This window comes from Talaromyces rugulosus, chromosome IV, assembly GCF_013368755.1.
Source record: "Talaromyces rugulosus chromosome IV, complete sequence".
NCBI lineage: Eukaryota > Fungi > Ascomycota > Eurotiomycetes > Eurotiales > Trichocomaceae > Talaromyces > Talaromyces rugulosus.
In genome coordinates, this window is record NC_049564.1 from 4,061,321 (window position 1) to 4,088,321 (window position 27,001).

The 27,001-nt window shown below is 45.1% G+C and overlaps 9 protein-coding genes across 9 annotated transcripts; 6 read left to right on the forward strand and 3 right to left on the reverse strand.

Annotated features, from left to right (window-relative positions):
• Window positions 1–169: 169 nt before the first annotated feature.
• Window positions 170–2,418, forward strand: TRUGW13939_08111 (uncharacterized protein; the record flags this gene model as incomplete). The annotated part of the gene is made up of 4 exons (XM_035491247.1): window positions 170–381; window positions 429–1,407; window positions 1,459–1,467; window positions 1,537–2,418. 4 exons carry the CDS (start codon window positions 170–172, stop codon window positions 2,416–2,418), a joined length of 2,082 nt encoding a protein of 693 aa, XP_035347140.1.
• Window positions 2,419–3,032: 614 nt separating this feature from the next.
• Window positions 3,033–4,339, forward strand: TRUGW13939_08112 (uncharacterized protein; the record flags this gene model as incomplete). Its single annotated transcript, XM_035491248.1, has 4 exons — window positions 3,033–3,114; window positions 3,180–3,809; window positions 3,865–3,993; window positions 4,047–4,339. The coding sequence occupies 4 exons, from the start codon at window positions 3,033–3,035 to the stop codon at window positions 4,337–4,339; spliced, it is 1,134 nt and encodes a 377-aa protein (XP_035347141.1).
• Window positions 4,340–6,279: 1,940 nt separating this feature from the next.
• TRUGW13939_08113 (uncharacterized protein) lies at window positions 6,280–8,105 on the forward strand (the record flags this gene model as incomplete). Its single annotated transcript, XM_035491249.1, has 4 exons — window positions 6,280–6,342; window positions 6,404–7,210; window positions 7,265–7,909; window positions 7,986–8,105. 4 exons carry the CDS (start codon window positions 6,280–6,282, stop codon window positions 8,103–8,105), a joined length of 1,635 nt encoding a protein of 544 aa, XP_035347142.1.
• A 1,110-nt stretch (window positions 8,106–9,215) lies between these two features.
• TRUGW13939_08114 (uncharacterized protein) lies at window positions 9,216–10,019 on the reverse strand (the record flags this gene model as incomplete). The annotated part of the gene is made up of 5 exons (XM_035491250.1): window positions 9,216–9,316; window positions 9,374–9,501; window positions 9,560–9,686; window positions 9,744–9,772; window positions 9,829–10,019. 5 exons carry the CDS (start codon window positions 10,017–10,019, stop codon window positions 9,216–9,218), a joined length of 576 nt encoding a protein of 191 aa, XP_035347143.1.
• Window positions 10,020–11,278: 1,259 nt separating this feature from the next.
• TRUGW13939_08115 (uncharacterized protein) lies at window positions 11,279–14,041 on the forward strand (the record flags this gene model as incomplete). Its single annotated transcript, XM_035491251.1, has 5 exons — window positions 11,279–11,406; window positions 11,458–12,411; window positions 12,472–12,902; window positions 12,965–13,200; window positions 13,256–14,041. 5 exons carry the CDS (start codon window positions 11,279–11,281, stop codon window positions 14,039–14,041), a joined length of 2,535 nt encoding a protein of 844 aa, XP_035347144.1.
• Window positions 14,042–16,511: 2,470 nt separating this feature from the next.
• Window positions 16,512–18,264, reverse strand: TRUGW13939_08116 (uncharacterized protein; the record flags this gene model as incomplete). The annotated part of the gene is made up of 2 exons (XM_035491252.1): window positions 16,512–18,057; window positions 18,140–18,264. 2 exons carry the CDS (start codon window positions 18,262–18,264, stop codon window positions 16,512–16,514), a joined length of 1,671 nt encoding a protein of 556 aa, XP_035347145.1.
• A 1,865-nt stretch (window positions 18,265–20,129) lies between these two features.
• Window positions 20,130–20,848, forward strand: TRUGW13939_08117 (uncharacterized protein; the record flags this gene model as incomplete). The annotated part of the gene is made up of 2 exons (XM_035491253.1): window positions 20,130–20,222; window positions 20,276–20,848. 2 exons carry the CDS (start codon window positions 20,130–20,132, stop codon window positions 20,846–20,848), a joined length of 666 nt encoding a protein of 221 aa, XP_035347146.1.
• A 656-nt stretch (window positions 20,849–21,504) lies between these two features.
• Window positions 21,505–22,415, reverse strand: TRUGW13939_08118 (uncharacterized protein; the record flags this gene model as incomplete). The annotated part of the gene is made up of 2 exons (XM_035491254.1): window positions 21,505–22,076; window positions 22,148–22,415. 2 exons carry the CDS (start codon window positions 22,413–22,415, stop codon window positions 21,505–21,507), a joined length of 840 nt encoding a protein of 279 aa, XP_035347147.1.
• Window positions 22,416–23,303: 888 nt separating this feature from the next.
• TRUGW13939_08119 (uncharacterized protein) lies at window positions 23,304–26,710 on the forward strand (the record flags this gene model as incomplete). The annotated part of the gene is made up of 5 exons (XM_035491255.1): window positions 23,304–23,736; window positions 23,788–24,359; window positions 24,420–24,925; window positions 24,984–25,218; window positions 26,027–26,710. 5 exons carry the CDS (start codon window positions 23,304–23,306, stop codon window positions 26,708–26,710), a joined length of 2,430 nt encoding a protein of 809 aa, XP_035347148.1.
• Window positions 26,711–27,001: the final 291 nt, after the last annotated feature.

Here is a 27,001-nt window from a genome sequence, read left to right on the forward strand (position 1 = left end):
TCCTCGCCAAGCTTGCGGGGAAAATTGCACGTCTCATTGTCGAACCTAAGGCTTGTCGTAGTTAAATTTGACAATTTGTGTAATATTCGGCGGACGATCGCTAGTCAGGGTTATTCCTTTGGTGTTTTCTCTTCGCATTGAATCCCTTACTGTCTTATCAGCTTCAACCATGTTTCTCACGTTTGGGTCATCACGAGGTACCGACGAGCCCCCATGTAATCCCAAACATGCAAAACGGAGCCGACGAAGGTCTACAACGCATGCCTGCACATCATGCCGTCGCCGTAAGATCAAATGCGATGGCGAGAAGCCCTGTGAGGCCTGTCAATGGTACAAGACGCCCGAGTTGTGTCTCTACCCGGCACGCGCGTCATCCCAAATGTAAGAAATAACGACAAATGAAGAAGAAAAAAGACTAAATTAAATAGTCGCTTGGAGAAACCCGCGACAACAACATCCAACTATCGACGTACACTGGAAACGCTCTTTCCAGGCACTGTCCCAGAGGACCTCGTTCATTTATCACGAGAGCAGCTGTTGGATTTGCTTACCTCAGTTGAACCCCAAAATTCTAATCAAGATATACACGCTGCGGCCCCGTCCGTAGACACTCATGACTCGACGCTTTCGCAGGAAGAGACCGGTCTAGAGTCTCTGCATTCGATGCCAGACTATGAATTGGATGAACATGATTTTACAAGCAACTCGGATTCGATCGAGCATATATCAGACGACGTTAATGCACTTTCCCTTTCGGCTCTGCATACCACCTCCTACTTGGGTGTCTCATCGATACAGGCCGCATTGAAAGTCATTGCGTGGCTACACCCAGAGTTTGAGTCAGACTTTCCCCTCCCCGTGCACAAGGGAAAAAGCAGTTCATTATCCCACTCATCACCATCCCAACATTTCTTACCAGCTGCGGAAACACAAATTCTGGACGCATATTTCGTCAATTTCCAACCGTTTTCGCCGCTTTTGGATGAAAGAGAATTCCGTGCGAGTCACTCCACTGGTCTGCGGAAGGACGATAAATGGCTAGCATTGCTCAACATTGTTCTCGCCCTGGGCACGATCGCAATCGCAGGTGCCGACGTTCATACCCACCGGCCATTTTTTGACCGTTCAATGAGTCATTTGAACCTGAGTTCGCTGGGGAACCCAAGCCTAGAAGTTGTGCAGGCCCTGGCACTCATAGGTGGTTGGTACTGTCACTATATCAGTCAGCCGAATCTTGGATATTCCTTGATGGGTGCTGCTCTACGAATGGCGGTTACGTTGGGCCTACACCGTGAACCACACAAGTATATGCCAGATCCTGCATGGACCGCCCACCAGGAACATAAACGTCGCATCTGGTGGTCACTTTCCTGTCTAGAGATCTGGGGCCATGAGACTCTTGGCCGGGTAAGCATTGATTGTTTTGGCCCAAGCACTACAGTTAATATACCTCGCCAGCTCGAGAAGGTACGCCCCCTGACTCCATTTCTGAATACTACCAGCAATTATTTCTCTTTCTTTAACCGCTACTCGTAGGAAAATTACTTGGATATTCTTCCATTAATAGAAAACATCCGATTCGTGAAGATTGCCTCAAAAATACAGGATTCTCTCGCGGCTCTCCCAACCTTGCCGTATGCGGATATGTTTGATATGGACTCCCAACTACTTCAATGGTGGGAGAATCTACCTCCGATCCTAAAAGACTACGAGCCCTATCCCGAGTCGTTGTACACGGTGCGAACTGTCATGCGCTGGCGATATTACAATCAACGTATCTTACTTTATCGACCCTCCCTCTTAAGCTTCGCGATGCGACAGGTTCCATTTATGGCTGTCCGAACTGAGGACTGCACAGCGATCCGGAAATGCTGCGAAATCGCTGAGATACTGATCCGAGACATTTCATTGACAACAGGGTTGAACCAAGTTGTTGGGTGGAATGCTGTCTGGTTATTATTCCAGGCTACTATGGTCCCATTAATTTGTTTGTCAGCTAGCACCGCAGAGGTCGATTCCTTTACTTCCTTCGATGGTTGCAAGACGCAGGTTGAAACAGCCTTAGTAACTCTTGATCGCATGCGGCCCTACGGACTCACTGCAGCACGTTCTTGCGAGGTTGTTTCTCGCCTTCTCGAAGCAAGTTTGCGTTGTCCCCCGATGGGTCCAACTAATGACAACTTTGCGGGGCTCGGCTCACAAGATTTCTCAGTGGTGAACGCTTCAGAGAACTATCAGCAAATGAGTCAAGACATGGTGTTCGACCAGAGTGCTAACTCCTTCGAAGATTATTGGTCCTATTGCATGTGGCAGTATCTGAATCTACCTACCCCCAACGAAATGTGGCCAGAAATCCCCAATATCAACTCTGAAAACGAGATGATTTGTCCCTTGGACCCTACAGGGGAAGGCGCATAACACGTCCAGCATGCTATGGGAAAGACCTATTTTAGATGTCTTTTAATGTATATTACGATGCTTTATAGCCAATTTTAACGATAATTACGCATTCTTCATAGGTGGGGCTTTCTTCTTGAATGTGTCGGGATTTGTATAGTCGTATCATAAGGTTTAGGTTATAATAGTACCGACCTTAGTACTCCGTACACCCCACAAATATGGGGTAGTGTTTTGACGCTTAGGCAAATGCGCGAACATTATTCCGCGTATTCCGTGCCAAAAAGGGCTATGATCCGCATTACCGTTGTCGCCAATAAGCCCTAGTAATCCCTCACAGTGTAGCCCTAATCCTCAAGGGGCTGTATATGAAGCGACCATCCGATCTTTATTCACGACTATACCAGCAAAAAGAGACATGATCAGCATTAAACTGATGGCTGTATCACATAAATAAATGAGATCAAAATTGGGCTCGCAAAGCCATTCCGTGTCCATATTCGTCAAGGAGCTCCTAAAATGCACCTATGCTGTGCACTGCGTGTGTGTATATAAAAAGGGCAATAAACACACCACAACTGGACACACCCAGCACTGAAACCAACATAAAAGAATTTGAGATAGTTCAAGCAACCATGAAGACCACTACTATCCTAACCACCACCTGTTTCGTCTTCTCGCAAGTGGCGTCTTACGCCATGGGAATTCCAACTTCGGGTATGTAGCATTCAACATTGAATGTGTGCAAAGAGCTTGCATGGTTGCTGACAGCATTACGTTAGGCACATATAAACGGAGTAATACAACTTTTCCCGGCACAAGTGGACTGGATTTCACTATCGACGGTACTGCTGGATATTTTGCTGGTAGCAACGCTTACTGGCTAGCGTTTCTAACCGATAACGATGACGTCGATCAAGCTCTAGCTGACGCGGAGAGCTCTGGGCTGCGTATCATGCGTATCTGGGGTTTCAACGACGTTAACACGGTTCCTACTGATAACTCCGTGTATTTTCAACTTCTCGCGGATGGGAAAGCGACGGTCAATACTGGCGCGGACGGTTTGGAGCGTCTAGACTACGTCGTTTCTTCCGCCGAGAGCCACAACATCAAGTTGATCATCAACTTTGTAAACTATTGGTCAGATTATGGTGGAATGGCAGCCTATGTTAACGCGTTTGGTGGTAGCCTTACTTCTTGGTATACCGACGATGAAAGCCAAGCAGCCTATCAGAATTATATCAAGACCGTCATCTCGAGATACATCGATTCGCCGGCAATATTTGCTTGGGAACTTGCCAATGAGCCTCGTTGCAGCAGTTGCAATGTCTCAGTAATCCATGACTGGGTTGCGTCTACCAGTGCCTTCATCAAATCAATAGACTCGACGCATCTGGTGGCCATTGGAGATGGTTTGGGACCCCTGCTCATTTTCAATTCCAGTTAAGTTACTGACGTCTTTTACAGAGGGGTTCGGCTTGGATATCAACTCCGATGGAAGCTATCCTTACGGCTATTCCGAGGGCTCTAACTTTACCTTGAACCTAGAGGTTGATACCATCGACTTTGGCACATTCCATCTTTATCCTTCCAACTGTGGGCACTCTTTCCCTGACTACATATTACCCACTGCTAACTTCTTTACCAAGGGGGTACTTCTGACTCTTTCGGTAGTCCCTGGGTCACTGCGCATGGCGATGCATGTGCAGCAGCAGGAAAACCCTGTCTTTTTGAGGAGTATGGCGTGAAATCAGACAAATGTAGCGTTGAAGGAGAATGGCAGAAAACAGCGGTCGGTACTAAAGGTATCGGTGCGGATACCTTCTGGCAATTTGGAGACACTCTAAAAAGTTCCGGAAAGTCTCCGAATGATGACTACACTGTCTACTATGGTACTGATGACTACACTTGTTTGGTCACCGAACATATCGCGGCAATCTAGGGCTGGCCATGAAAGGAAGAGACCCAAAGATACCTGAAAACTCACTGGGACGAATACCCTCTCTTTCCATCTATTTCTCTATTTCCCTTATCTTATTTTCTCTCTATTTGCGGTTTATTTCTTATAGCGATTTTTATTTTCGCTTCAGGACATATGCAAATATTAAGAAGATTTCGTCTTCGTTGGAACTTGTTATTATACAGCAAAATTACAAGACTCAATCTTTATACATAACCTAAACTAAAAAAATGTCAGAGATGTTTTATACAACAGATTTACCTAAAGAAGTTGAATTCTATAAGGGTGATGATATACAATCATAGTTTATAGTTCGTCACAAACGGAAAAGATATTAATTTCCCCTACCTACGTAGTACAAATACTCCCACAACAATACACAGGACAACGACCCTAAAATTTTAAAATTAAAATTAAATAGTAGATCTATTATTAATATAATATCTTATAATAAAAACTAAGTAAATATCATAATAAATATTACTACATGTAAGAAAAGGAAGTGTGAGAACCGGCGCATCACCAGAGCCAGGACCGGCATATACTGCTCGGACCTAGGGGCTACACCAGTCCTTATAAGGGAACAAGGGCAACAACCCTAAATTGAACCATGGAACCACAGGGGAGGAACTTATCTTCGCACAAGCAGTTAAGAACTAGTTTAGTTCTATAGTTACCTATAGCTTTGCATCAGAGAATCCATTTGCTTGCCCTCTAAAACACTTCCTCACAGGAAGCTATATAATATGAGAATAATTTTATAATCAATACCGGAAAATGTAGGAACACGGATACCGCTCAGCAACGTTGTGGCGACGTTATGTGGGTTTGCTACGTATCAAGAAGACTAGACAAGCCTTACCGTTGCAAATGTCACTATCTATCCAACTTTCTAACGACATATTGGCAATGTGGTGACATTGTAAAGTGTGAAATGGTTGCAAACTGCTTGCAAGTTGTAGAAATCTGATACGTCTATATTTCCTGATACGTTGCAAATTGAATTAAAATTGATTTTCATTGGGTTTTCGTATAAATTATATGGTTGCAGGATGGTTGCAAAGTTCAAAATGTATCAAGATTTCGATACGTTGCAAAAATTGGTAACGTATCGAAATTAGATACGTTTCGGGTTTATATTACGTATCAAAACACGGATACAGTTCATAAATTGGTAACATATCAATAATGTAACGGTAGTAATACCGTTTTCTAATTACATCAGGTTGTATGGCCGTTACCAAGCCTGTCAACGTTGCCGCGACGTTGCCGATCGGTATTGATGACCTTTACATATAATATAGTGCCTTTAGCCATGATAGTATCTATCATTATCGCACGTTTGACAAGAGTTAAGTAATTACTTACTACATGTACTTATGAGAAAAGCCAACTTTGAACTCTAGCATTTCGAGGGTCAGTGGAAATTGGTGAAAGAAAATATTTTCACCCGCTCTTGGCTTTCCTCGGCATCCTTCAAATGATCGCACACGGATTGCCGATTCCTTCGCGTATTCGCACCCGTATAATATTCCATGGCCGAGCCCCACGTCGCGTGAAACCCCAAACTACGCCGTGACAGTTTCGGAAACCACCATTATGCGGGGACTTTCTGGAGAGAAGAGTCTGGGGAACCATCCACAAATCGCCACACTAGTACAAATCCAGAACGCACATGGCTGACAGCTCCGTGTCGTTTTCGGCCTAACACTTTTTCCCCGAATCTCCTCACCATACGAATATTCGTCAAATTCAACAAGGATCAGGCTCGCTGCCGTGTTGTTTTGGGTATAGTGTTAAGTACTCCACATGATGTATTAGTATAATCCCATCAAACATGCCGTCGAGACACTTCCCTACATTCCTTGGAAAACGCAGCTCGCGAAAGTCTTTGAAACACGTACGCCGTACTACATTGTACGATGGCAGCGAACGAGAACGAGAAATCCGGGGAAGGCCAGTGTCCCTCCGGCACTCAGCAAGTGGTGAGTAGTGTGATGATCAGAAAGCAAGCCATCTTTTACTGAGAAACTGTTTCCATCCCAGGAGAGCGTAGCCATCCAGACTGTGGTTGGTAGTGAAAGCTACAATGAAGCAGCGATACTGGAACCCCCTCAGCTTACACACCCAACCAACTTGTTACTCATTCTCTGTTTGATGGTAGGATTTTGCTGCCAGACCATGAATGGATTTGATGGTGCGCTTTTCAATGGTCTTCTTGCAAACGATATCTTCCTAGACTACTTCCATGGCTCCGATTCGGGAATCTGGGCTGGCCTGGTATCTGCCATGTACCAGATTGGAGGCGTTTGTGCTCTTCCGTTCGTTGGGCCCGCCATTGACACATGGGGTCGCCGTGTTGGCATGTTTTTGGGAAGCTTCTTGATTGTTGTGGGCACCATCGTGTGCGGCCTCACGATCTTTAACCCAACTGCTGGTCAATTCATGGGTGGCCGTTTCGTACTTGGCTTCGGTGTATCCATAGCCTCCGCCGCAGGTCCTATTTATGTCGCCGAGACTATTCACCCTTCTTTTCGCGGAATGGTCACAGGTTACTGCAATTCATTTTGGTTTATTGGCTCGATTCTTGCCTCTAGTTCTGTGCGCGGCGGCATCTCTCTTACTACCAATGAGTCCTGGCAGATCCCCGTCTGGCTCCAGATGGTCTTCTCCGGTGGTATCATGTGTACATGCTGGATGATCCCCGAATCGCCTCGATGGCTCTATGTTAATGGGAAGCAAGAGAAGGCGGCCTCCGTTTTGACAAAATGGCATGGTCTAGGGAATCCCGAATCAGTATGGGCCAAGCTACAGGTCTCCGAGTATGAAGCTCATTTAAATATGTCTGGATCGGTAAATCCACCTCGGTCATTTTTATTTCTGTATTGTTTCTGACAAATGCCACAGGACAAGAAATTTTGGGACTACAGTACTCTTTTCAATAGCCGAGCCAACTTTTATCGTCTTGCATGCAACTGCGTCTTCGCTATTTTCGCACAGTGGGCCGGAAATGGCGTCTTGACATATTTCTTAGTTCCGGCCCTCAAGGGTGCTGGCTTTACTTCCTCTGTAACTCAAGCCAACATCAACTTGGGCTATTCCTGCTTCCAATTCTTCTGGTCTCTCATCGGTGCTGGGTGTGTTGACAAAATTGGTCGACGTCCGATGATGCTTTATGGAATGGCCAGCTGCTCTCTTGTTTGGATCGGAGTCCTTACAGCCTCAAGCCAAGTTACCGATTCACAAGGCAATATCAACTCGGCCGCTTCTAATGCTACACTTGCCTTCATTTTCATATTTGGCGGTGTTTTTTCTTTCAGCCTGACGCCACTTCAAGCCTTGTACCCTGTCGAAATTCTGTCCTACGAAATGCGTGCGAAGGGTATGGCATTTTCCTCCCTAGCTGTTAACGCTTCCGGCTTGCTTAATCAGTTCGCATGGCCGATCGCCTTGGCCAAGATTGGTTGGAAAACTTACATCATTTTTGTTGTTTGGGATGCAATCCAAACCGTCATTATGTATTTTTTGCTCCCGGAGACCAAAAACCGAACAGTATGTCATTCTATGCTTTCTTTTATTTTTCGTTCGGCTTTTAAATTCAAAATCATATTTGCTAACAAGACACTAGCTCGAGGAACTTGATGTTATTTTCGAGGCCCGTAACCCGGTTAAGGAGTCGACGAAACCCACCAGAATTGCAGTCGATATGGACAACAACGTAGTGGGATTAAAGGGTGACGACGCATAATTCGTCAATTGAAGGCTACTAAAACTTTCTTGTTCAATTAACTCGATAAAACATAAAACACTTCTTTTACTAGGATGATTGACTTTGAGGTGTAATCTCATCACAACTTGAATTCCGTGTACGTATGAAAACGGCAACGCCCACCATGTATATTTTGCAGGATAATAAGAAGTGTTGTTATGTCGCTTGAGCCTAATAAAAAATCTACAAATTAATTGCTCCATATTAATCATTAAAAGACCCAAAGAATCCTTAGCGGATGGACGGCCAGGTGACCATGTGTTGTCCCCGAACTGGTTCTTACAGCAAATTGTAGTATAATATCATATAAGCTGTAAATAAGTTTTTCAAAAACAATATTAAACTTTAAGGAATTTCAATCCTACTTAGGAAATAGCGTCGCGCAATTTATTTATTCAAATATTCACTCTTACGAATATTAGACTCGAAGGGGGAGCTGGCCTTTTATACAAGGCAATATAAATCTTCTATTAAATATAAATACATTGGATGAAGTGCACACAGACCTTTAGACTCAGTTAACATATGTCGAACTGGACGAAGCAGGTTAGATCTTGAGGCTCTAAAACGCATGAGAAAGCTTTGCTTGATGAAATGACTGAATTGACCGTGTGTAAGGATAAGTACAGGCTTTGTGTGTGGTTCGCTAATAAAAACTGTTTCCTTCGTTCGCTTCCACGTTACCGCAGGTTGCCTAAGGCCGAAATGTCGACAACATGTACAAAATCACTCCAAAAAATCACTGCTCGTAACATGAAACAGGGATCATATTTTTTCATGGAACAACCGCTGTATAGATGAAGGCCTTGTTATCTACATGTGTGGGTGTTCTATAGGCCCTTATACATATGTATCATGCACAACAAGAGAACTCTTGCAATGTTTTACATTAGTTACTCATTGATAAAGGAGTGTAGATTGGTAACTAAGATAATCCAAAAACAAAGTATCAGGAATGTGATTTCAGTGATATGATATGTGACCCCTAGCTTCCTTGCCCTGTACGTACCATCAATTGATACACACCATTCTAGGTGATCATAGAACGGCAACCCTAAGAATTTTATCGAGTGCGGCAGATTAGGATTCCTATATAGCTTGGACGTCAACCCAGAAACGAGTATCATCAGTCTGAAACTTAGTATCACTCTCGATCTGCTCTTGAATCCATGCCACAGCATCCTTGTAGCCTGTTTATTATGTGAGCTGAGCGATTCTTGGACCAGGTTTTCATATGCCACACTCACCAGTAATGTCCGCTGTGTCCGGGTCCTCAACACCTGACTGTCCATCGCGATGGCCGGAAAACCAAACATCATAGCCATAATGCTCCTCGCCATCATGACGGGCTTGCACGTCCTTGCCCAGGTCGGAACTAACGCTTAGGTGTTAGCTACCATAGATGTAGGATCATAGGTTTAGGGACAAATTACTTGAGAATAGCGCCGTCATCAACCTGGCCAACAGTCTCGCCGAGGAATTCCGACGCAGAAGTACGCAGCATGTACCAATTTTGCTTGAAGATGCCAAAGTTGGTACCATCGCCTGTCTTCCCGTCACCTAAAAGACACAAATGTTAGCATTATTACCCATTTTAGGGACATCATTTAAGCTTACCATAAGTATAATCGGTAGTCATTGTTTTCCTGCCAATTGTCAGTTGGGTGCTCTATACATGCACAGAATATGGGAATCGACTGACGTCTCCAGCATGGCTATAGCGAGATCGCGCGTGGTTCCACCGACATCCAAAACTGCCTGCTTTCGACTTCCGAGTCCAGAAACAGTCTCATTGCCTCGATCGTCATCGCGAGCGATAAGACGTCCTGCCACCGAGTACGAGAACGCTGCAGGCACAAGGGCCATAGCACTGACAACACTGATGAGCTGCATTATGAAATACCGCCGAGTTACTGATTGGTCTTGATAATTTAGATGATTTGTATGATTGAGATGCACGAGGAGCAAAAGTTGGGAGGAGCTGGCCTCCTTTTATGTTTACGAGATTACTATAACCATGCTTCGAATTCAAGACTGTCAATCAGCAGTAGATATTTCCCCAGTAGTCCTAGTCCACTGGAAGGGACAGCTCCAGTACCAGGTGACATGTTTCATGGTGAATATTACCTATTTCTGTTCGGACGCCGGGCAGCGGTATGACGGCCAAGTTAATGTCACACCGTGAAAATCTTGCCTCAATCTGACACGGAATTTTCATCAAGCTGAAGCATCAATGCCTCTATCCACCCCGTCAGACCGGCAGATCTTCTAAAGAAAAGGTACACATGCGAGACTTCATAAAACGTGTGAAATTGCTAATTCCTTGACAGATGGGGCTCCCAACCCCGGTGTATTTATCAAATATTGCAGTATTTGAAATTTCAGGTCATTTTAAACTTTTAAGTTTTCACAGTATACATACAACTAGCGTGCAAAGACTTAAGTGAGCCAATTTAGCCAATGTCGTCATAAAAAGATGAAGAATAGTATGACCAAAATACCATAATCCTTACTAAGGGGTCCTTTTTTGGGAGGGTGGTAATTTCCCGGTCAATAGCCAATAAGAAGCTTTGAAACAGCCTACATGCCACTTTTTCTAGTTTCAGAAACTAACTCTATGTATTCATAACCCTACTCGCCATCGGCTCAACTGAACGGGGCAGACTCCGTCTCTTTTTGAGCCTAGCGTCATACCCACTATCATTTAAATTAAGCGAACTACTAACTACGGAGTAGGTACTCCTAGTAGATAGCCTCGTTAATTTAAATACCCATGCCCCGTGGAACTTCCCATTGTCCTAAACCGAAATGGGTAGTTAATGGAGGATTCCGTCTTTTTTTGAGTTTAGCCTCATTGTTTCAACACCTGTAGAACTATCTATAGAAAACCCCGCCATTTACCCCGAACTGAGCCAAACTGGGCAGTTCTAGTGAACAGACTCCGTCTCTTTTTGAGTCTAGCCTCATTTTCTTAACACCTGTCTAAATGCTCCTATTATCCGAAACTGAATTAGGCAGTACTAATGGATAAACTCCGTCTCTTTTTGAGCCTAGCCTCATTGCGTTAAATCACTACTTGGTACTTATAATTGATTCTACCGTTTCACGTTTTTTTGTCTGTGAGACATTCGTGGTTTTAATCTCCCGCAAAGATGAGTTTTCTTGAGATACCTTTGTCAACGGGATGGGCATTCAAGGATGGCGAGGACGACAACGAGGGCTGGATGCCCGTGCCGGTAGTTCCCTCGGTCGTGCATCAGGACCTCATAGCAAACAAAAAGTCAGTCTCCAAACTTCTTGTCTGATACAATTATTAGCTAACATAATCTAGACTCGAAGATCCATATTTGGGGTTTAATGAGCTCAAGGCCCGATGGGTCAATGAAAAAACTTGGCAATATCGACATGAGTTCCAGAGTCCGCAGGTCCCTGCTGGTACCACAGTCGTACTAGTATTCGACGGACTAGATACTTTTGCGACGGTTGAGCTCGACGGCGAGACAATCCTAGAGAGCAGCAATATGTTTCTGGGTTATCGCGTGGATATCACTAAGGCTTTGGCGTCGAAGGAATCCCATGTGCTAGATGTCAAATTTGATTGCGCCCAAAGCAAGGCACGTGAGATACGAGGTCAACACCCAGATCATAGATGGGAAGGTTTCAATGGCGATATGTCGCGCTTGGCCGTGCGTAAGTCACAGTACCACTGGGGATGGGACTGGGGCCCCGTCCTTATGACAGCCGGTATCTGGCGTGATGTACGCTTGGAAGTATATTCGGCGCGAGTTGCCGATCTGTGGCCACAGACAAAGTTGGCCCCAGACCACCAAACGGCAACTGTGACTGCAGTCGCTGAAATCGATTCTGTCGAGACGGGAAGCTATACGGCCCACTTCCATCTCAGCTTGCGTGGACAAGAAATTGCCCGGCAGGATGTCCCCGTTGTGGTTGATCAACCCACCCAAGCAACGTTCCAGATCGATCACCCGGATTTGTGGTGGCCACATGGCTACGGATTCCAGACATTGTACGAGTTGTCGGTGTCACTGACAGGTGGTGGGATAGATCTACACCAAGTTACCAAGAAATTCGGCATTCGCACTAGCGAAGTCATCCAGCAGCAGGACAAACATGGCAAGTCCTTTTTTTTCAGAGTCAACGGAGTTGACATTTTTTGCGGTGGCTCTTGCTGGATCCCAGCAGACAGTCTACTCCCTAGCATAAGTTCGAAGCGATACAGGAAATGGATCGAGCTGATGGTAGAGGGCGGCCAGGTGATGTCCAGGTAAACCCAAGCATTAACAAACATATATATTAAGCAACTGTTTTAACCTGTGAAATACAGAGTCTGGGGTGGTGGAATATATGAAGACGACGCTTTCTATGATGCCTGCGACGAACTTGGTGTGCTCGTGTGGCAGGACTTCATGTTCGGTTGCGGTAACTATCCAACTTGGCCTGAGCTGCTGGAGTCCATACAACAAGAGTCTGTTTACAACGTGCGGCGATTGCGGCACCATCCATCTATTGTGATATACGTCGGCAATAATGAAGATTATCAAGTCCAAGAGCAAGTGGGGCTCACTTACGACTATGAAGATAAGAACCCAGAAAACTGGCTGGCATCAAACTTTCCTGCACGCTACATTTATGAGAAGCTTCTACCAGACGTGGTCTCTGAATTTTCGCCAGATACTGTGTATCACCCGGGAAGTCCGTGGGGTGATGGAAAGACCACATCTGATCCTACTGTGGGAGATATGCATCAATGGAATGGTTCGTCCGTCTGAATTCTAGAGGCTAATCTATAGAACCTTACTAATGAATATCTAATCTAGTATGGCATGGAACGCAAGAAAAGTACCAGATCTTTGAAACACTGGGTGGTCGCTTCAATAGCGAGTTCGGGATGGAAGCGTTCCCCCATCTGTCAACAATCGACTACTTCGTCGATAATGATGCAGACAAATATCCGCAATCACAGGTCCTTGACTTCCACAACAAGGCCGACGGCCACGAGCGGCGACTGGCAACATATCTGGTGGAAAACCTCCGGATGGCCACAGATCTAGAGGTTTGTCGTGTCTTCAGTTGCTTGATAAAAAAAAATACACTGACACCATGTCTAGACATACATATACCTGACTCAAGTAGTTCAGGCGGAGACCATGATGTTCGGATATCGTGGTTGGCGCCGACAATGGGGCGATGAGCGCCATTGCGGTGGTGCACTTCTCTGGCAACTAAATGACTGCTGGCCGACAATCTCGTGGGCAATTGTTGACTATTTTCTGCGGCCAAAGCCTGCATTCTACTCTGTTAAGAGGGTGCTGAAGTCATTAGCAGTTGGCGTACAGCGTGAACATCACGACTGGAGTGCAGTACATGCGCAGCCTCCTACTCGCAGCGAATACACAATGTGGATTGCCAGCAGTCTGCCTGAGGTGGTGTACGGGACTGTGGAACTACGGTTTATTTCAATAGTAACTGGGCAAGATCTACAGCCTCCAGCCTTGTTTCAGAAAGTCGCTATCGTACCTAATGATACAACTAACCTTATCAAGGATGGGGTTATTGATCATATCGCTCAGTCGGAGCCGCACGTTCTGGCTGCACGGTTATGGGTTGACAACAAGGTCGTCGCTCGGGACGTTGATTGGCCACAGCCATTCAAGTATCTTGATTTTGCTGATAGAGGATTAGAAGTGAAACAGCAACCTGGCTCTGTATCTGGACAGCAGATTATCAATATCTCCTCCCGCAAACCAGTGAAATGTATTGTGTTTGAAGAGCGGGAAAATGTCAGACTCAGCGACAGCGCACTCGATATCATTCCTGGAGACGAGCAGGTTATAACGGCGACAGGACTCAAAGAAGGCGACTCTCCTCTTAAGTTCCGCTATCTAGGTCAATAGCTTATGCTCGCAACTTTTTCTGGAGTTGATCAGTCAGCTTGAAGTGTACGATAGTCACAAGCTACTGTTACTTGATAGATAACATTGGAAGATTATGCCTTTAGAATCCATAAGTTAATGTAATCGGCAAGCGAATATCAAACAGAACAACTCGTCACTGGGGTCGGGATAACTGTGGATATCCTGCTAACGAGTTTGGAGAGCGTAAGATTGAAGGGATATAACTAAATCCTATTGCAATGATAGTAGAGTTGTTGATGAGACATAGTAGTATACTATTTGATATGAAAACAAGAATCTAACATGGAAAACTGAATACATGATGATAAACGAGTTTCTATATATACTAATTTCCGGTTGTACCTTGACATGGTCTGAATATGTTTGGTATGTTGTTTCATTTGGCATTGGCTTGGCTTCTAGTGTAAAGTGCCAGGTTCGGGAATGCCTGATCCGGCCCACAAAGGCCTGCAGAACCCCCGCGGGTTGAGTTGATATATCACAAAGGATGCATCAGAAAGGAAGCAATTACCCCTCATGCTCGCGAGATATAACCCTATTAGGAAGTAGAAGTCTTATCCCCAAGGATAGGAGGCCTCAAGCGGTTTATTCTATATCAATATAACCCATATCTCATACTCTATTTACTTTATACTGCTTCGACTCCTAGTAGGAACCCCCTCGGAGCCTAGTAGGTTCCAACATCCTCATATATAGTCCTTCCAGACACCACCAGCTTTACAGGCTGTACCATCTTTATTTTTATACTCTGCTAGTTAAAGCTATAACTACCGACACCACCGGCGGCAACATCAAATTTGTTAAAAACGCCATCGCCTGTCAAGAATCCCGAGCCCGGTCCGGAGAATATACATGAAAGAAATGGCAAGACCTGAAACTCGGTATGCTTTTGAAATAGATATTTTACTACATATGTAGTAATCACATCCATATTTAGCGAAGCAGTGATATTTGAATAAAGAGCCCACAACATTTTCCTGGTTTGGCGACATCAGTTGATAGTTGAGGGGTTTATACTTTCGGGTCGTAATCGTATTGAGTTAACTTACTATGCACTCAGAAGCAGATTTAGTATTAAAAGCAGCTCCTTCCGTAGTTTGCCCACAAGTGGGCTTTTAGCATCAATGTATGCGGATTTCTATACTCTATATCTCTTGGCAATTCCTAGTGCTGGTAGTATTGCTGCTGTCTTGATACTATATCAGACTAATATGAGGTCGCTCCTGCTATTGTTTTTTACCTCTATTAGTAATTGCAGAACTAGATTCTCTGTATGGTAGAAGCCCTATTACTAAAAGTAGAGAGAAAGCCTCTAAAAATATAGAATCTTGTTTTAAAAAACGAGTTACTTGATATATGGATAAGGACAATCTTATATGCTTACTGAAAACTATCTCTTAGAATAAGGCAACCCCAGATACTTTATAACCCTGGATAAAACAACTAAGGCTGTCAACGCTATATATAATACTTAGTAGATCGGCGACCTCAATCCTAGCGTAAATCTAGGCTTTACAAATACAATATACTTTCTAGAGGAGGTATAAGACTAGAGTATAAATAATATCACTGTTTCTGTGACGTGGAATAGAGGGAAAAACTGTCTTAATCCAGTACTGAACTGCTGGTTTGACAGAAATCTGCCGGGAGATGGGACAACGCATTGCATTGATCGGCTTTTTACTATTGTTAATGGATGTATGCTAGTTTTTTTCTTTTCTATTTTTGACTTTAAATTGCATCAAATCTTATAATTCATGGTTGCTAATAGATTATCCTAATAGATGATACAAAAAAAGAAAATGAGTACTGGAAACAGGGGGGCAGTTTTTTCCGCGACTACACTGCTTGGGATATTTGGAAGAGCCTGCAATTCTCATGACTTATTCTTCGGGCATTTAGTCTACTGTTCGAACCATCAATGAGTTCATAAAGCTGGAAATCTGGAGTCAATTAGTTGCCTCTGGACATTGAAATCAATTTTAGGGTTAGTTTCATGGTATTATAGAGTGAGTAAACGTGTATTTCATCAGTTAGTGAACGCGAGTTAACCAATGTAGATAAATCGATTGAGTTAAACAATGCAAGTTTAATACTTTCAGACAATGCCAAATTAAATCCTGCGTTTGAATATTATATATGTCACACTTTAGCTTGTATTTTCGAGCCGGTGATCCATAGGAAAGAGGTGACTGAGGACATACTCTTAGTCTCAATGGGACATCTGGGTGCAACGCTCACAAAGGATCAAGGGCATTTCTATTCGCGCGTCTTCTAATTGATAAAGCGCGCAAATATAGTCAGGAACTATACGAGGTAGCAACGAGAATACGAGTATACGCACTGGCCAATCGGATTGATCGTTTCACTTTGAGGTAAGGAACATGCAGATTTATTTTATAATACAAAAATAGTCGTATATACATACATAATCTAATATATAATCTAGTTAAGAAAATATCACTACTTCGCTCTCCCAATCAGTGCTGTTATACAGCTGAGATCGACGGAACCATAACCGGATGCTCTGACTGCCGGGCAGTATTTCCACACGCATAGACTCGATACGTCTAGTCTCGGGGACAATTTCTTCTTGCGAAAGGCCTCTGCGCTCAATCTCGATGATCTTTTCCAAGACATAGGCCGCCGTCGGCGTCTCCCAAATACCTTCCTGGAATTGCCATCCACGCAACAAGACCAAGGCCTCCCGTCGCAAGAAGGGATCACGGCACTTGTACGCACAGAAGAACAGAGGGGGTATAATACCCGTCCCGATAGAGAATGTAGGTGTGGAAGACTGGAAAAAGCCCGAGTTTAGGAGCTCCTTGGCCAGGCTGAGCGCTCGCTCAAAGCGGTGTTGGAACATGTCGTATTTCATTTCACCGCGATCGCTTGGCCACTGCTCTGCGGCTATCATGATATAAATGAACTCGGTCCACATCTGGAGGACGTTGAAGGCGAGATTGTTTTTCAGTAGCGAGACGCCGCCACAATTCGCAGAGGAGTCGCTGAACTCCTTTGTCCATGTTTGTAGCTTGGCCAGAATCGAATGCCGCTTGTTGTTTGTCAAAACACGCACCCTCGGGTCTTCTTGCATCGCTAGCGCACAAAGATGGAAAATCATGCCGCCTGCTTTACCCAAGTTATCAATAGGCGCAGACAGCCCAGAGAGAAAATTTTCGACTTTGGAAATATCGGCTGACTTCTCGCCGGACGGGGAAGAAAATAGCCCGGGGTCTGCAAATATTAAAAAATAAAAATTTATGTGAGTAAACGCCTTGATAAATATTATCCTAATGGAAGAGTTAGGGTCCGGGTTTATGGCCAGCCAGTCTCGTAACAGCTTCGAGCCTCCCTCGAGCAAACGACTGGCGGCATAGTAGTCTCCCTGACACAGGGCGAATGAGATGAACATGATACACGTGACCAAGGCTATCTCTAAATGCGCACGGCTTTTGTCAGTAAGCTCATGTTTCAGATATGAGATGGCCCTGTTGCACTGCTGTAGGGCAAAAGGGTCATTGGCCGAAGCCCTGGCGCTAGACCTTTTCTCTACAAAGTTCCAATGCAAAGCACCCATGGCGATGGAAGCATGTCGCAGGGCGGGCTCTGATTCGCCCATCTGAGGAATCATCTGCAGCCAGAATACACGGCCAAATTGGCTAGAGAACTGAGAGACGGTGCGTAGTTTGAAGAAGTTGAGGTAGTGGCGTTCATCCTGAGTCAGGCTGAAGCGACTAGCATCGGCCATGTAGAACAAGGGCCCAGACCCAGAGACCATATTTGGCCGTGGAGCTGCAGCAATGGCAACAGGGGCAAGTCTTTCTAGGGCGTTTCCATTAGCAGGTAGCATTGTCACCACCCTGGCATTGCGATTGCTGCGAAATGCGCGCGTCCTTCGATCGGGACCTGTCTGATAACCATCGCATGTCCGTCCGGTATTGGTGCACATGCGGCACGCTGGACGGGTTTCGTCACATTTCTTATGTCGGATCCTACAAGACGCAAAAGGGATAAGCTTGTTTTCCCTCCCCAGCCCTAGCGATTAGGGACGATCAGCTATAGTGTTGGGCTTACTTGCAAGTCTGACAACCGGTGCGCACTTTGGAAGCACTCTCGCGCGTGAGTTTCTTAGCCTGCGGGGCCGCAACAGTCATTATTCCAGTCAGTTGCGCCAGCTGTGAGATCGATTCAGCCAGCATGCGTCGGGGAATACAGGTAAGACGACCATGCAACATGAAAAAAGTAGTTGGTGACTAGCGTCTCCACTGTCGGGCTGTCGCCGTTGTGATTGGCTGGTGCGTAAATACATGGCATTTTATTTCATTTTGAGTCAGCAATGTTTCCCAGACATAAAGTTATAGCTAAGAATTGTGTGCTATGCTATAATTATTACAGAAACCATCGCTAGCAATCAAGGGGCTAATAGCTTGATCGCGAGAACACATACGCAGCAGTTGACGTCACATGTGGAGTGACTAGCGTCCTAGAGCAAATAAAATATACATATGAACGATTCTCTGTCCAAACGGCTATAACTCATCCTTTACTACATATTTCTTGAAGTTGAGACCCAGAACGATAGGCTCAAACCACATCCCCATATTATCAGACGCAAACTTAATACTTCGTGACAATGGAATCCTCGGAGGAAGGTCATCGAAAATTTCTCGTCGAAAGCCTCGTCAATTCAAAGGGCACGAATACACGACAAGCCTCCGAATATACCATAATTGGTATGGGTACGGTTTCGGCTCCAGTGTAATAACGATTTACTACGCAAGGAGTGCAAAGCACAAAAGCAAGATACATTAATGGCGAAACTTGTGCGGCAGACGATAATACGCACTAGGTTGCGAGACACTACTCTCAACCTAGTGTCCTGCAAACTGTGCAAGAAACAATTTGACAGAGGACAATCAGCAAACCAATCCATATGATTTTCATGTCAAAAGATGAAACCCTGCTCTACCTCTGTATTCTCTGTCCTGAGTATAAAATGTATCATCCAACCGGGGGGGGATCAGAAAGACCCTGTCATTCGGATTTGAAAAACTGGTCAGTCTCCGCGAAAACAAGCATTGGATGGGGAACGTGCACTGAGCGGGGAACCGGGGTAAACGGCTTCACAATTACTCCACACTTCTGGCGATCCACCTGGTATTATTGCTGCCATATGCATGATCAGCGGAATTGCATGACCATAAAAGTTGTTTTCTCAAAAAATAGGAATCGTTCGGGTCGGCAAAACAATAAAGCAAAGCTTTGCGTAGAAGGAAGTCGTACCTAATCAAATGCATTGACACCCAGTCATTCACTCGTAATTTGAATTGCCTTGAATAGAAAAAAGAAATGGAGACACTGGCATATTCAGCCAGCCACAACAATATGTTCAATTCCGTTGAATGCAGGGTGTAATACAAATCATGCCCTAATCCAAACCATATCAGATACGAGGCAGTTTCTTTTTCATTTGGCCTTGTCCTGTTACATGAGATAGTGGCTTCTTATTGATTGACCCTGAGAATGAAGGTATTGTATTGCATAAAATCCTCGTTGTTATTGTTATAAGTGTGTATCAAATGATCATTGGCTTTAACTTGTTTTGAAGAATATTAATGGCTGCCACTTTTACAGAATGTTAGAAAGTCCGAGATTCACGCAGCCAACATTTTAGTAGGTAGATTCTTGGCCTAAAAGTGCTCGGACAATCAATTATAATATCAATCATCTTGTCCCGGGGCGGACTTTCGTACAATGTCAGTGTGCGCACTGTTTTGCAGACGGATGTAGAGGTACCATTTGTGGCTGGCTGACCAGCTCTCAGGTAGTAATGCATGGAGTACGAGAAAAACCTAGAATGATCGACATTGGCTCATGACCAGCAGATCAAGGTTGTTTATGAAGATAAAATTGATTCTTTCATACTGGTGATTGTCCGCACCAACTATTATAAATACCATGTAGTTAACCCGATTCTAGCGCCAGAAGTTCTTCGAAGTAACAAAATATCAAGCCTCGAAATAGCAAACCAAATAGCCCACAGAACAACATTCAAATATTGAAAATGCTTTTCAATATTGTAGGTACTATTGCATTCTGTCCGCTTTTGCTGGTCGGCAGTGTCCTCGCACAAGGGCCAACAACAACCGTTTCCGCAGTAAGTACTGCAATTAAACAAATAACTTGATTTGACTGATTAGTCTCCTTCAGCCGGGCTCTAGGTGTACTTTGCCATGTCCTAGCGAATCTCCAACTGCCCCAGACCCAGACCGGAGGTTTGTCTGCCGCGACAATAGACTAGGTCCAGTCGATTTGCCTTCAGAACCCGCTATCGCGGAGATGCTAGATGGCTATGACCAATTCGGAGGGCTATGCCCTCAAGAATATTTTCATCACTGGTTCAATGACACCAATCAGCACTACATAAACCCACCTGGAAATGGATTTCTCCTAGACGCATACAACAGGCCAATGTATACAGAAGTCACAATCCCAGCCGGCACTCTCCTTGATCGTTTTGGCGGGCTCAATGCGAGTTTTCTATCTATCTTGGGGACTGCTTACACTCGACGCGCTATTTCACCCGGAAACCTCAGCCGTAGAAGAAGCGCAACTGCTCCTATCTATTACGTCTTCAATGTCACACAGCCCATCCGAGCCCAATTCGGTCGAAGTGCTCCCTGGTATGGCCAGCAGGGAGGGGAATTGCAGTACTACTTGCCAGATACCTCTACTCAAGCCCTTATTGACCAGGGCTCATTGGAACTTCTAGAGTCACTTTGATGTGTGAGAAATTGGCACTGGAGCAAGGTTCTGATCAGTTTGAAGAAATTAATCCATCGGCATTCAACATGAAGATGGAAGTTGTTGGAAAGAGAAAGTCGAGATTGATTCCAGTATGTTAGATAAGTTATATGTATGAAATCAGTGACACAAGGTTGCACAAGCTTAATAATATATGGGAATCTTAGGGTTAGGACATATACAGAGACAATTGTACACCACGTAGTTGAAAAATATGTATGGTTTACAGCTTTATATTCTCTCAAACCTCCTCTCCATACAAATAAGTAACTTATAATCTACGTAGAATTTTATTTTTATATTATTAGTTGCACTCCAATTATTTACCCTTGGTAAAAATTCTAAAGCTTTATAATTATAAATTTATAAACCTAGCTTGCTTTATATAATTAGAAATCTAGAATGTAGATTTGAGATATTACGACTACAAATAATTATCGTCAATCTGGTCCAGTATGAAGAGGTTTTAGGGCTCGGGATATCAGTTCTAGCATATTACCAAAAACGGAAACAACACCCCAGCGTCTTCTATTCAATATTATAAATATTTACATATATGTTAAAAGAACAAAGATTATAAAAACTTCGGTAATCTCTGTCTTTGTACCACCTCTACACAGAGCAACATCATAACATCATCGGGAACGAACGCGGGAATCCAGTTCTACAGGTTCTGAATACGCAGGAAGTTCCTGCGGATACATTGGCTTGGGATCGTTAAAAATCGGTTGCATACCATTATTGTAATAGTCTGGCAATCTGCCGGTTTGTGGAGGTGGCGGGGCTTTTTGCGTGTATCGTCGTCGAAATGCGAGCCCCAGAATTCCAAGCAGAGCGACACCACCCACCGCAGATCCAATCCCGATGCCTGCTTTTGCTCCAACGCTGAGTCCAGTTGATGCAGATGCGGATGTTATTGTTGTCGGCGATGATGTAGGGGTAGTTAATATAGAGGTCGACGTAGAACTGACGGCCATTGTAGTTTGTGAGGATGTAGTCGTCGTGAGGCTCATGGTAGATGAAGAGGTGGTGCTGCTTCCCGCTGGTAATATGATGAAGCCCCGCGAAGATAACTGCAGACCTGTTGAGTTATAGGTATCGTATGGCCGCATGAATCGCAAGACGTATTCTGCCGTGTTGGCGAGACTGGTAGCACTGACATTAATAGTCCAGGTATACGACCCGTCCAGTGAGATATTGACGTCCTCTATTCAATAGTTGTGTTAGTTTTCGTCATTCCGGAAACAAGAAAAAGAAAAGAAAAGAGTCTGTACGTACTGCTGAGTTCCTGGGTGTACTGGTACGCTTGATAATTGTACGAAGTCACCCATAGATTGGCAACAGTCGCACCATCCAAAAAATAACCCGTCCATTCAGAGTCCCAGCCATTCCAGGCAATTGGCAAGGTCTCACCATTGCTAAACGTTTGCGAAAAATCCGGCTGGTTGCCGTTGGGGACTGTCCAATAGTTCTGCGCGGTTTTGGTGGCCACCAGGCGTTCAAAACTCGCTATCACGAGGATTGTAGAGAACAAAAATGAAATCATTTTGAATGCAGGCGAGTGTAATCCCCTTCCGGAGGCAGTATATGAGTCCTGCAACCAGGTTGATAGGTTGCCAAAGGATGAAAATTGATATGATCAGCCAGCTATGGTGTTGTAATAGTAGGGGGGCAAACAGCCTAGGTAAAGAAATTTCCTACATCTTTGCTGGATTATTTACCCTGCCAGTAGATGCAGGGAAACCACCAGGCGTTTGCCATGCTGGCGCGTAGCAAACACTACAAAGCTGTGGCGTCCAATAAGTATACTACGGTGCTGATAACGTGCTGATCCCGCAGCGCCCCAATTGTATTCTTAAGCATTTAGTGCGTTGTTATAAACGATACTGAAGCATTGAGATATTACTACAGCAAAGATAACCGGTGGTTCTGGTAGTATATTTGCAGCTTTCTAATTTTAGCCCTTTTATCCACGCACCACCCTAATGCCACCCACTACCACAGCCGCGACACCTAAAAATAAGCACCTAGTTATGCCAGTTGCCGCCGACCCTAGCTCGCCAAGGATGTGATTTAATTTTGGCGCATATATTTGGTTGGGCGGTAAATAAGCTACTCAAAAGTTAGTGAAACATCGACCAGCTGCATCGCTGATTTGTTGCGAACCCTGCATCCATGGCGCGCCTCTTGTCAGGGATCAGAACAAAGAACTGTTCCGTTTTCAATCAGAGAGAACAAACTATTGGCCAGCCAGATTCGGTTTATTTTCAGCTCAAGAATCAATAATTAGTTAATATGTCCGTTAAGTAGCCTTGCTGTGACTGACTAGTCGCCGCTGTTCACTCCGCAGGTGGTGGTCTCTCATTTCAACATTTCAACAGCTGGACTGTTATTTTTATTATTTTTTGTTATTTTTTTTAACAGCGAAATCAACATGATTTACCCAAGATATACCCGCATTTTCCTAACTCCGATTCTATGTGGGTTTGTCATTTGCTACTACCTTTTCATCTTGAGACCGCAGTTTGCGGGCGAGTGGTCTATGAGTCAGAAGGCGACGACAATACACCCAGGTCATTCAGGATACTTCTGGGCGCAATACCCCCAAAAATATCCAGTTCGAGAGCCAGTATCTATTCCTCCAGCCGTCCGGGGAAGCATCCCTGCGGTCCAGCATCGTTTCCCTCATGAAAAGGCCGCAGCTCGCAAGGTTCGTATGGCGCGCTTGGAGGCTGTCAAAGGAAACTTTACGCATGCCTGGACGGGATACAAGGATCATGCGTGGATGAGCGACGAGGTTGCGCCAGTCTCTGGGCATGGGCTTAATCCCTTTGGCGGGTGGGCTGCAACTCTTGTGGATTCGTTAGGTTAGGGTTTCCACCCGATTTACAAATCATTGAAGAACTAATAGATTATAGATACACTATGGATAATGGGTCTCCAGGACGACTTCGAGCAAGCCGTCACAGCCGTCGCGGACCTCAATTTTACACAGTCCTCCCTACAGGAAATCAACGTATTTGAAACGACAATCCGATACCTGGGCGGTTTCCTAGGCGCCTACGACATTAGCGACCACAAATACCCCATATTACTCGACAAGGCTATTGAAGTCGGCCAAATGCTCTACGCCGCATTCGACACCCCAAACAGAATGCCGATTATGCGCTGGAAAATCAACGACGCGGCAGCAGCAGCAGCGCAGGGCGTCGGCGGCGCAGGAGGTTTGCAAGAGGCTGGAGACAGTGTACTTGTGGCAGAGATTGGCTCGCTCACGCTCGAGTTTACTCGTCTGAATCAGCTATCGCAGGACAATCGCTATTACGACGCCATACAGCGGATTATGGATGTGTTTGATGCGCAGCAGAGCGGGACCAAGGTCCCGGGCTTGTGGCCTGTGGTGGTTAATGCAAGGACTATGGATTTTCGTAGTTCTTCCATGTTTACGATTGGCGGAATGGCTGATTCTCTCTATGAGTATCTTCCAAAGGTAATCTAATCTCTATTAGTCCCTGTGGTAAAAAAAAAAAAAAGCTAACCGTTTTAATAGCAACATGTCCTCCTTGGAGGAGCCTCTCAGCAGTATTCAAAACTGTACAGCCAAGCGCTCGACGCGATGAAATCTCACATATTCTTCCGCCCCATGACTCCCACTGACGCCGACGTGCTGTTCCCCGGCGATATCTCATCAAATGGCCAGATTCCGCTATCCCAGCTCAAGATCGAGCCAAGAGCGCAGCACTTGGGCTGTTTTGCAGGCGGCATGGTCGCCCTCGGAGCAAAAGTGTTTGGGCAGCCAGATGACTTGCAAGTAGCACAACAGCTGGTCGACGGCTGTATTTGGGGGTATGAAAATGGACATTTGGGTATCATGCCGGAAATTATGCACATGACTGTCTGTGAGGATCAGACGCAGTGTTCTTGGGATGAAAACAAGTGGCAGCAGGAAGTGGAAAAGGCGTTTCCAAGCGACGGTGATTATGTACAAGCAACGATCGGGGCGAAGAACCTGCCTCGCGGGGTGTCTAAAGTTGATGATCCACGATATCTGCTGAGGTGTGTGAAATCTTTCTTTTTTTTTTTCAAGTTTCTCAAGCTAACTCGGATATTTCAGACCAGAAACAATCGAATCCATATTCATCATGTACCGCATCACCGGCAACCCGCGGCTTGTCGAGACAGCATGGGGCATGTTCAACACCATCATCCAGCACACCACGACAGAAATCGCACACACGGGTCTCAGAGACTGCACGGTCGATAATCCCCCCAAGTCAGACAGCATGGAATCGTTTTGGCTGGCCGAGACGCTCAAGTATTTTTACCTGATGTTTGCAGAGCCGGATGTGGTCAGTCTGGACGAGTATGTGCTGAACACCGAGGCGCATCCATTCCGGCGTTCTGTATAGAATATTTAGTGTACTAGTAGTAAATTATTTAATAAATAGTTATTTAATATTCCAAAAACGGAAGTTACCGAATTTCCCCTTTTAGTAAAGGTGGAGCGGCAGCCACGTGAGTGTGTCCACATCTGGTTAGCGCTTATATCAGCCGTGTCTTGTTCTAGAATTGTTTCTTTGTGATACATCTCATACTCTGAATTAATTCTGAGAAGAGGGGTGCTTTTTTCAGCTGTTTTTATTCAACTCATAGTAGTACCTTGGAATTGGTGCCAGTCAGTACTTGTCAAGTAATGCAAATTAAAAGGATCCGCCATGATGAAATCCCCCTATTAGTTGTTAAGCCGTTAATAGCCCCAGCCAAACTAAACGGCCCATCAGAATTTCGTTATTCTGGCCCCATTGACACCGCGTTTTCCCATTGGCGCACTAGACGGGGGCTTACCCATCGTTAGGCACGCTGGTGGCAAAAGTCGGGGCCCCATGCGCGCTTTCTTTTTATTAATGCGGAGCCCTGTTCCTTCCCCGGAAAAGAATTTCAATCTTTGTTTTACACCCTGTTTTTACACTTCCACTTCAGACTCCTATTATCACCATTGACAAACAAAAAAAAAATTCATGGGTACCTCTCAGATGAAAAACAGTCCGGGCTTCTCGTCCAGAGTGCGCGAGAAATTCCAGCGTCCGGCTCCGCTTCGAGTGAGACAGCCCACCGCACCCAACAAACACAAATGACTACTGACTGACGTAACAAAAGTCCTTTGTGTTTGTCGAGGACAAGAGCAGAAAATACGACTTTGTCGACAACGAAAACCCCAATTGGACGTCCAAATCGTCGCTGGTCGACCGGCAGAAACTGCAGCAGGGCGATGAGTCGCAGCTGCGTATGGCGTGCAAGCTGTTGAGCGACAGGATTGACCGGGGAGAGATTGCGCCGGGGAATACAACAGCAGCAGCAACAACAACAACAACAACAAACAAGAATACAACAAATAAGAATACAATAGATAAGAAAACGACAACGACAGACGAGTCGTTGCGGCACTACAACACTACAGACAGCACAGAAGAAAATGCCAGAGAGACACAGTCGATGCCGGTGATTAGCGAGATGCTGCGCGGTCTTGAAACAAAACCCGGGGAACCGGAAATCACAGTAATCCCACAACAACAAGAAACCACAACCAGAGACCAGCAAAAGACAGCAAAACTAATCACGCAAATTCCAAACAACGACGACGACAACGCGCCCCAGCATATCGAAGAATACGACCCTCTAAGCGCCATCGCAACCGCGCCCGACGACGCCGTCTCGCTCGATCACCGAAAAACCGGCCTCATGCGCCGCATCTCATTTTTCGCATTTGGAAAGCGCAAAACGAGCGAAAGTGCTCTGGGACATTATCATCAGCATAATAAAGGCGCGGTGGCCGTGCAGTGATATATTTATATATATATATATATATTCCTTCGCGTTGTAATTATTATCTCCGAGAGCTCGGCATTCCTTGCTTCTTATACCCATTGGCGGATTTACGCTTCGGAGTTCGGAATTCAGATCCTTATAAATCGACTAATAATGTGCGATTTCCTTGTATATTACTACATACTGCATAGTGCTTCCGCAGAGGAACCCTACACCGTATCCAAGAAAGCCATGAGTCCATTCCCAAACAAGACCCCGAGCGGGCTTGTGGACGGAAGCGGTCTAGTCACGCCCGAGATCGCATCG